Source organism: Misgurnus anguillicaudatus, unplaced genomic scaffold (assembly GCF_027580225.2).
Source record: "Misgurnus anguillicaudatus unplaced genomic scaffold, ASM2758022v2 HiC_scaffold_28, whole genome shotgun sequence".
Taxonomy (NCBI): domain Eukaryota; kingdom Metazoa; phylum Chordata; class Actinopteri; order Cypriniformes; family Cobitidae; genus Misgurnus; species Misgurnus anguillicaudatus.
The window spans coordinates 8,553,285-8,563,936 of NW_027395278.1; the positions used below are offsets into that span (position 1 = coordinate 8,553,285).

General features: G+C 40.9%; 1 protein-coding gene across 1 annotated transcript; it reads right to left on the bottom strand.

The window, feature by feature from the left end:
- Positions 1-3,293: 3,293 nt before the first annotated feature.
- LOC141362520 (uncharacterized) lies at positions 3,294-9,435 on the bottom strand. The gene is made up of 2 exons (XM_073864719.1): positions 7,374-9,435; positions 3,294-7,279 (listed from the first exon to the last, which is right to left on the bottom strand). The coding sequence occupies exon 2, from the start codon at positions 5,268-5,270 to the stop codon at positions 3,294-3,296; it is 1,977 nt and encodes a 658-aa protein (XP_073720820.1). The 5' UTR covers positions 5,271-7,279; positions 7,374-9,435.
- Positions 9,436-10,652: the final 1,217 nt, after the last annotated feature.

Consider the following 10,652-nt stretch of genomic DNA (forward strand, 5'->3'; position numbering starts at 1 on the left):
CGCTGTGTTCTAATCCAGGCTGAGCAGCGCAAAACTGTAAACAAAGTGTTACTGTAACAACACGAAAGACATTTCCTTTGTGGATATGATTTGGTCTTCCGACCTTTCGCCATCGAGTCAGTTTTGTTTTGAGTAATAAAAGCAGGGAGACAGAAAGCGTGCATGCGCGGCTCTTCTCTCTCTGTCATGCAAACAAAACTCATCATCACTCAATAATCACATGAAATGAGCCTAATCTTTGCACGGACAGTGCACCGCGAGACATAAGCCCGTCGCGCTGTTGTACTGGCTGCTTAATTCGCGCGATCCCGCTATCATTTAGTAAAGCTGTTTGTGAACAAGGCATGGCTGCACACACACGAGACGGGAGCGATCTGCTTGCAGCAAGAGGCAGCGTCACGGGTTCTACAACAGCGCTTAGGTGCCCGCAGATGCGCCTGCCTATTAATCGGCCTAATTTTGCAGCAAAATCGGCCAAAGCCGATTTTTTAAAATATGCCAAAAATCGGCCAATCGTCCGGCCGATAAATCGGTCGACCTCTATTCCAGATGACAATGAGGGGTTTCATTCATTAATGAAAGAGTTTGAGAGTGCTCGAGAGTGCCTTGAAAATATAGATAACCCCTATAAAATGGCTAAATTCTTTGAAACCGAGCATTCTCTTGTTAAACCCACAGAGATATTCTTAGGTCACAGACCTGACACCATTAAAAAAATGGTATTACACAACAAGTACTTGCAGCGGATACATTTCAGTATATATCCATCCTTGAAACACAAAAATTTATCTTTGTTAAGGAGAAATTTCAGACCCTGTATTTGCAGTCTCACCGAAGTACAGATGGTAATATGCGGGACTATTGTGATGGTGCTCATTTTGCCAGGCATGAATTGTACAAAACACAAACCAATGCTCTACAGATTCAACTATATTTTGATGATCTGGAGACCGTAAATCCTCTTGGATCAAAAACAAAAATTCATAAAATGGGAGCAGTGTATTTTTCTTTAAGAAACAGCACCAAAGTATAATTCAAGCCTGACAAATATTCATCTCTGCCTTCTTTTCAGCTCTATTGACAAAGAAAAATATGGCTTTGCAAAAAATTTTCAGCCTCTTTTAGATGACATAAAAATCCTAGAGTGTAAAGGCATAGACATTGATAAAAGGAGAAACACACATGTTGTATGGAACAGTTTGCCTTTTGACTGCTGACAACCTTGCTTGTCATGCATTGTGTGGATATGCAGAACGTTTTTCTGCAAATAAGATCTGCCATATTTGCCTTGTAGATAAAACAACCTCACAAAGTGTTCAATGGAAATTATCTTGAAAAGAGAGACAGACACAATTATCAGCACCATGTTGTGTTGAAAGACGTAACTATTACAGGAATTAAAGAAGACTCGTGTTTGAATACCCTTGAATACTTTCATGTAACAAAAAATGTAGGGGTTGACATAATGCATGATGTGCTGGAAGGTGTTGCACCTTTTAAAGTTAAACTTTACTTCAACACTACATTTTTGAAGAAAACTGTTGTGCCTGGAACAGTTAAATGAAAGAATAAGCAGATATGATTTTGGGTATTCAAACATAAAAAACAAACCCAGTGTCATCCTTAACTTGAAATCGGAAACAGCACTCAAACAAACAGCTGCTCAGATGTGGTGTTTGGTACAAAACTTGCCTTTTCTTCTAGGGGACATTGTTAACCCTGAAAGCCTGCACTGGCAGTTGTTCATTTTGTTGCAAGAGATATGCAGCAGTTTTCCTGAAACAGCTTATGATTGATCATCACAAGTTGTTTAAAGAACTCTGTCCTTTTCGAAACCTTATCCCAAAACACCACTTTATGATACATTATCCTAGTATGATGATTCAGTTTGGACCTTTGTCAAAACTTTGGTGTATGAGGTTTGAAGCTAAGCATAATCCAAATGTACCAAATGCATATCCTGTTGTTGTACGTTCTTTGGAACATGGTGACCAAATATGTGAAGAAATGAGCTCCGAAGCAACAGTCCATATGTCCAACACAGTAATTGTAGGTGGACATACATACAGAACAGGAAGCATTCTGATGTTGTCAGTTAGTTCTGAACATGAACAAATCTTTGGAGAAGTTGTTAATTTATTTTTAAAGGTGGACAAAAACATTCTGTTGACTTTTGTGAAGATTGTTAATGTTATTTATTTAATGTTATTTATTATATCACTTTTAGTCATTTGCCATGGAAAAGATGGAAGAATATAGACTTGTAAAAATTCCTTCTGGTCTGTTAGATTCCAAACCACTTCAAGATTCAAGATTCAAGAACTTTATTTGCCATTTGTGCTTGCACACATAGGAACTCTTGTGCGGTTGTTGCTCAGAGAGTCAAATCAAGTTTAAAAAGACACACAAGGAAAACCTAAATCTACAGTATCCATAACACATATACATTATAAATGACAAAAAACCCTTAAAAATGTAGATTTTCATCTGAAATTGCACTAGTATATTACCTGTTGCACAAGCCCCATAAATAACAATAATAAATTACGTGATAAATAACTAAATAAAATACACCGGTATATTACACTGGCCCCTAAAATAACAATAATATTATAATGCAAAAGATACGTTATAAATAAGTACATCAAATACGCAGGCTTATTTCACAGACCCTATAGACAGTAGTTCATTTTGTTTTGGCCAAGAGTCTCACTGTGGCTGGGAAAAAGCTCTTATAAAAACGTGATTTATTTGTGATAATGCTGTCCGCTCGTCTGTGCCTGAGATTGTATGTACAGTTTTTGTGAATGAGCAGGGAGTGAGCTGGATGGAGTGTGTCTCTAATAATTCTCTCTGCTCTTTTCTGACAGCGCTGTGTGTAAATTATGTCCATGGAGGGGAGTTCTGTTCCAATAATCCTCTCTGCAGTCTTTATGACTCTTTGCAGAGCCTTCCTCTCTGTCTGTGTGGTGTTTCCATACCATACAGTGATGCCTGTGGTGAGGATGCTCTCTATCAGTCCTTTATAGACCTGGGTGAGAGGATGACAGTGCAGACCAGCTTTTCTAAGCAGCCTGATGAAATACAGTCTCTGCTGGGCTTTTTTCACTGTGGCAGCAGTGTTCAAAGTCCAGTTCAGATCTGATGTTACTTGCAGTCCCAGGAATCTGTAACTGTCGGCCCTCTCCACCTCAGTCCCCTTGATGATGAGGGGCTGCAGGGGGGGTGGGTTTTTCCTAAAATCCATGATTACTTCTCTTGTCTTGTCTGTGTTAAGACACAGATCGTTCACCTCACCATATGTAAGAATATCGTTCACCAAACCCCTGTAGCCCGACTCGTCCCCCCCCCTTGATGAGGCCCAAAATGGTGGTATCATCCGCATACTTAATAATAATGGTATTGTCCTGGGTGGAGATACAGTCATGTGTATACAGGGTAAATAGTTTAGGGCTGAGACAGCAGCCTTGTGGTGATCCTGTGCTGATGATGAGCTCTGCAGACACCCTCCTTCCCATCCTCACCACCTGTGGTCTTTCAATCAGGAAATCCAGGATCCAGTTACAGGTGGGAGTCGGGACGCCGAGGTCTGTCAGCTTCTCAGTCAGCCTACCCGGGCGGATGGTGTTAAAAGCCGAACTGTAATCCAGGAACAACGTTCTAACATATGTTCCTCTATTATCCAGGTGTTGCAGGATATGGTGTAAAGCAAAGGCCACTGCATCGTCCACTGAACGGTTAGGACGGTAGGCGAACTGGAGGGGGTCGATCGTGTCCGGGACCATGTGATTAATATGTGTGAGAACCAGTTTTTCCAAACACTTCATGGCGACTGGCGTGAGTGCCACTGGCCTGAAGTTGTTCAGGGTGGCTGGATTTAGCTTTTTTGGGACTGGTACAATGGTAGAGGATTTAAAAATACGGGGAACTACTGCTTGGTTTAAAGACAAGTTAAAAATGTCTACATACACACCAGTGAGTTGTTCTGCGCAGGCCTTCAGGACTCTGGGAGGGACGCCGTCTGGTCCCACAGCCTTGTGGGGGTTCACCTGCCTCAGAGCTTTCAGGACCTGTGTGGGTGTCACCTGAAAGACAGTGTCCGTAGGGTTGCAGGGGGCTTTTAAAGGAGTGTCTGTGTTCATTCTGTCAAACCTGGTGTAGAAGGTATTAAGGCTGTCTGGGAGGGTGACGTCCAGGGGATCTGTTGCAGATACTATTTCCTTATAGTTTGTGACTGCTTGGATTCCCTGCCACATACTGCGCGTGTTGTTACTTAGGTAAAAACTTTCAAGTTTTTGAGAATACGCCCTCTTTGCAGCTCTGATGGACTTCTGTAGCTCATACCGGGCTTTCTTGTACTCCCTTTGGTCTCCTGACTTAAAAGCTTCCTGCCTTTTCCTGATCTTCTGTTTTATGTTTCCATTAAACCAAGGTTTCTGGTTTGGAAACACACGCACAGTTCTTGGAGGTGCACATATAGATGTGCACCAGCTGATGTAGTCACTCACAGCCTCTGTGTATTCATGGATGTCATCTGTAGCCTCCTTAAAGATGTTCCAGTCTGTGGCCTCTAAACAACCCTGCAGGCTAGCCTGTGCACTGTCAGTCCAGGTGTTAACAGTTTTTATTGTGACTGGCTGTGCTTTAAGCCTCTTGATGTAGGTGGGCTTAAGCCGGATTGCCAGATGGTCAGACTTGCCGAAATGAGGTTTTGGTTCAGCTATAAAAGCATTTCTAATATTGCTGTAACAGTGGTCCAGTATCTTATTTTCTCTAGTTGGAAAAGTCACAAACTGATACAGTTTTGGCATGTTTTTCTTAAGATTACAATGATTAAAATCTCCCAGAATAATAAAAGCAGCATCAGGATATTTATTTTCTTGCTCATTAATCATGTCATGCAACTCCCTAAGTGCAGCCTCTTCTTTAGCGGAGGGGGGAATATACACAACAGTCACAATAATGCATTGCAGTTCTCTGGGTAAGTAAAACGGCCGTAGCTTCAAAGTTAAAAACTCCACATTCTCAGAGCAAGATTTAGAAATAAGCTTACAGTCGGTACACCAAGTCTGTTTGACGAGGACGGCAGTTCCTCCGCCCCGAGTTTTGCCGCTATCCACTGCGCTCCGGTCCTCCCTGAAGGCCGTGTAGCCATCTGGTGTTATCGCCTCGTCGGGTGTCCTTTTCCCCAGCCATGTTTCACAAAAGCACAACATAGAGCAGTCCTGTATATCCCTTTGCGTGGAAATCCGAACCCGAAGCTCATCCATCTTGTTTAGCAGAGACTGGACGTTAGCAAAAAGTATGACTGGGAGGGCTAACCTTCCACTGCTAACCAAACGCCGCAGTCGTCGTTCGGCCCCTCCCCGCCTACCGCGTCTCCGCCTCGGCCTGTTGTTGTCCGGGTGTCGGCCTAGCGTCTTGTCGCTTGCTAGCTCAGGATAGGAGCTAAGCGTGCTCGTGTCTAATGATATTGATATTCAGACAAGTTTTTTGGATGGTCATATGTACATTAAAGGCGGAGTCCATGATGTTTGAAAGCCAATGTTGATATTTGAAATCACCTAAACAAACACGCCCCTACCCCAATAGAATCTGGACCTTCTGTTGATAGACCCGCCCCACACATACGCAAACCGGCATTTGATTTGATTTGATTGGCTATAAGTGTGTTTTGGTAGTCGGCCCGTCTCCTTTTCCAGCGCGTTTTTCAAACATCGTGGACTCCGCCTTTAATCCAAGATACAAAGTGTTTTAGTATTTTTTTTTTTAGTAAGTACAGGGGTAAGTTGTGGGTCATGTTGCCCAGTGTTCAAATTGTGTCAAAGATTATGGGGGTTCCCCTAGCTAAGCCCCCCCATCATTACAGTGATAGATGCAATAACCAAAAACAAAAAATATTTTATTTTACTTTATAACTTTTTTAGTAATACACAAATGATTACATTTTACACATTTAATATAAATCTAACAAAAAATATCACAATTCTTTAACATTTTTCATTTACGTCCTTTCTGCCAGTGTAAACATGCAAACAGAGCAAAACAAATGATGTGAAACACTTAATTTTCCACTGGATAGAATGGTTCACAGCGGCCTGATTTTTTCAGCAGATTTGTCTCTCCCTGTTTTAGTGGCTGTAGACAGACAATGTTTCTCCTTAAGTCAGGACTGAATATAGATTTGAGGATCAAACATGTTGAGAGGGGGGCCATTAAGGTCAATGAAAAGAACAGCAGAGAGGCGATTCCTTGCATCTGTGGCATTGGCATTGAGGGCAGAGAAGCCTCTCTCACACTCAGCAGAACTTGCCAGGTATGTTTTACTGGCAGTCAACAGTTTTTTGAGGACCTTTCCATTCTGGTCATTGTTGAGCTTCCAGTTTCTGAAGTCTTCAACTGCTTCCCTACTTGATACTCCAAGCATCTTTGCCAGGTCATGAATCTCTTTCTCCCTAAAGAGAACAAGAAGGTCTCTGGATTTTGGCCAGTTACCAGGATTCAGTGGTGCTACAATTTTCGTGAGCTTAGTGTCAGGCATTCTTGAAGAGAGACTGTCAATGAGGGCTTGGAGGAAATGCAGTCTATTTATATGTTCTTATACTCCTTTAAAGGGGCCATGGCACAAGACTTTTTTAAGATGTCAAATAAATCTTTGGTGTCCCCAGAGCACATATGTGAAGTTTTAGCTCAAAATACTATATAAATAATTTATTAAAGCATGTTTAAATGTCAAATAAATCTTTGGTGTCCCCAGAGCACATATGTGAAGTTTTAGCTCAAAATACTAATGTGCCGTTTTGGGTGTGTCCTTTAAAATGCGAATGAGCTGATGAAATTCAAACACTGATCACAATGATGGTGGTTTGTTGGAATTAAAGCTCAATTGTGCTTTTCTCTGCACTAAATGGCAGTGCTGTGGTTGGATAGTGCAGATTAAGGGGTGGTATTATTATAATAAGAGCTCTTTATGACATCATAAGAAGAGCCATATTTAAACTACCTATTTTTCATGTGCTTGTAGAGAATGGACTAAAACTAAGTTACTGGGTTGATCTTTTTCACATTTTCTAGGTTGATAGAAGCACTGGGGACCCGATTATAGCACTTAAACATGGAAAAAGTCAGATTATCATGCCACGGCCCCTTTAAATTCTCCAGACTGAAGACTTTCCTCTGCTTTGTCCATTGACTTCCCTGGGGTGGTCTTGAAAGCCTTTAACACCTCAATTGTCATTTTTATTTCTTGTGTGGCATCCATAAGAGAAGTGTTTCTGTTCTGAAAAAAGACAAAACAATTCTAAATATAATCAACAAAGCATTTCAATGTCATTTTCTTGTTCATACTAAAGTAAAAGAAAGCCAATACATACTTGCAGTTTTAGAGATAGACTCCTAATGCTTTCTGTACACCTAAAGACTTTGAAAAGATTTAGAAAAGACGTTATACGATTATCAGCTCACATCTAAAGACTTGGGTTCACAGTTTTTAGTCTCAGACTAAAGATTTTACAAACACTGAATCTTGTAGTGACACTATTTACAAGACTACAACAAGATTATTTTAGCTTTTTATTCCCACCAAATTCCTCCCATCATGCTCAGCAGTGATTTAACAAAAATGTAGGAGAAGCAGCTACAGTTAGCTACTGGGGCTTTTGCCATTGCAGTCATTTGCCGTGAAAGAAAAAAGAAGTGAGGGCCTTGTCCACACTCCCACTTGGTAGAGGTCTCAGCAGACGGCAAAACTGTGTCCTGAGAGACATGCTGCATGTTTTAACCTCAGCAACTGGAACATACATAAGGTAGCATTAGTTACATTTTCCCAAATTGTGCAAAGCTAGATTTCCTCTCTTTTTCATTCAGTCTTTCATTCGTGCTCTTGTACAGTAATGTCAATATCAAACATTAGCACATAATGCCATTCAATACAGTGGTGGAGTACGCCGGTTTTACACCGCAAGCGTGAGCAGCGCGTATGCGTAGCGTGAGCTGCCTGTGAGCAGGGCCGGATTAACCATACGGGCAACTGGGCAATTGCCCAGGGGCCCAAGATCTCCAAAGGGCCCAGGGCAGCAAGGGCACGAGCAAAATACTGTATCTGGTAAACTCCCGCTGGCCGCTTTATTTTAAACAAACTGTCAACACGGGCTTTTGCGCTGCGAAGAGAGACGCTGCGCTGCCTGACTTTGAACGTGAGTTGAGAGCGGTTGAGAGTCAGTCTCAAGTTAAGACCCTCTCCTCATTGGTCAGTCCGCATGAGGTGGGTCAAAGGTTCTTACTACTGCTACAACAGAAAAAAACGAGACATGGAGAAGCTAAGTGGGAGCGCGAAGCGTAAATTAAAAAAGGAAAATGACATCAGAAACGCAGAAAATTTAAAGTATAAACAGTGGTGTAGTCTACGTGATATGCAGGCATCTGCGCGATCCGATCGGCGTATGAAATCAAATTATTATAACGGCGCGAAAGTGACTGGGGAGCAGACTGGTGTGGCCCCACAAGAACCCACAGATGAGTGACAGTAAAGTACCGCGAGAGCGATTGTCGTTATCACATGGAGAAATCTGCTTTGAATCGCTCTCGCGGTACTTTGACATCACCAAGAGGTCTGCTTAGCGACACTGTAAACAAACCGAGAAGTGAACGAGTGGAGTAGTGCACAACATAAAATCCGGAGAGTTCACAACACACATGTGAGTAAACAACATTTAAATCATCAATCTAGTTTATTACTTTATCTGGAGGTAAGGCTCCAATAAAATAAAATAAGCCGGTTTATGTCCTGATGGTTTTTAGCTGCCTTCCAGCATGTTCGCTTGTGCACAGTGTTAAACTTCCTTTCTCTGTGTTCATTTGTATATCTACGTTCAAGATGTAGCCTATATGATCTTAAACTTCTGTGAGGAAATTCATGTCTGCGTTGATGTTCAGTTCAGACTTGCAAATTAAAGATCATTTTCTTCACTTTGGCTTGGGTGTCTAATATTAGGCTATATGATGGTCTTGTAATAATAATTAAGTAAAAGCCTATTTTCATTTTTAGACAATGGTAGTGCATTTGTATGAGCATTTAAATATTTGTAAATCAAAAATACACCTGATGACAGTTAGAATTTGAAGTATTGAGGATGAATTTGTATATTTGTGAATTTTTATATTACAGTAATATATTCTGTATATGACCATATTATGGTGATCCTGGGGTCGTGATGATGGGGCCCTTGAATATTGTTGCCCAGGGTATAACAAAGTGTTAATCTGGCCCTGCCTGTGAGGAGAGCGTTAGGTGTGCGTGTCCATTGTGCTTTCACACCAGCTGCGTTTGCAGCGCATACTGTGTAGTTTAATAACAGTATAAAAATCTCAAGTTCACATTACTTTATTTTATATGCATTAATGAGCAAAACCTCTTCAACGGTGTTTGACGGTCAGTGTAATTTATATAACTGTGATTTGTTTAACCCACATTGTTTTCATGCTGTTCTGGTTCGTGTAATGACATATATAGACACAATACACAATTATAAACATAAAAAGCCCATGGCACATTATTAAATCTGTTTCTCTTAAGTTTTACGATAAAATAAAATTCACTCAGTGATTGACAGCATGAAGCAGTCAATCGTGTTTCCCGTCAACAGTTTAAGCATAAAATTTAGATTTATAGATGTACGTTATCTGTTTCTCTGAAGATTATTAAGATATATGAGGACTCATTTTCTGGGCAGAGAGTGAATGACAGCGCAGTCTTCTGGTGTCTTTAAATATTTAATTGCTTTCTTTTAAATTGCTTAAAGTCATGACTGTTTGAAACATTTTTGACACTTATGGCGTCACATGTATGGCTGCACGCGTGCGGTGTACGTGCTTGTGCTTTAACTTGTTAACTAGGGCGCCGAAAAAAACATGCGCCGCTTACGCGTTGCTCACGCTTGCGGTGTGAAGAATGTAAGCACATACCAGAAAACATTAGCACGTTATGCCTTTCAATAGAGTGGTAGAGTTAGCATGTTAGCACATACAGTATTGTTCAAAATAATAGCAGTACAATGTGACTAACCAGAATAATCAAGGTTTTTAGTATATTTTTTTATTGCTACGTGGCAAACAAGTTACCAGTAGGTTCAGTAGATTCTCAGAAAACAAATGAGACCCAGCATTCATGATATGCACGCTCTTAAGGCTGTGCAATTGGGCAATTAGTTGAAAGGGGTGTGTTCAAAAAAATAGCAGTGTCTACCTTTGACTGTACAAACTCAAAACTATTTTGTACAAAAAAAATTTTTTTCTGGGATTTAGCAATCTACTGAACCTACTGGTAACTTGTTTGCCACGTAGCAATAAAAAATATACTAAAAACCTTGATTATTCTGGTTAGTCACATTGTACTGCTATTATTTTGAACAATACTGTACCAGGCAATATCGCTCCACTTCTTTTCCTTTTCCACTCTGTCGTGGTCAGGGCCAGATTATCCAATGGGCATTATGGGCACGTGCCCAGGGGCCCATGCGCAGTCAGGGCCCAAGCGACGGGAGAAAATAAAATGTAAAATCTAATTGTTAATTATTTAGATTAACTATTTAAGCGCAAATAATCCCGCGCTGAATCGAGCGGAATGTGGGTGGCAGTAGTCTTCATAGTTTAAG

Excerpts from the sequence above, each read along its gene's own strand:
- LOC141362520 (XM_073864719.1), bottom strand. The coding sequence starts at position 5,270 with ATGGATGAGCTTCGGGTTCGGATTTCCACGCAAAGGGATATACAGGAC.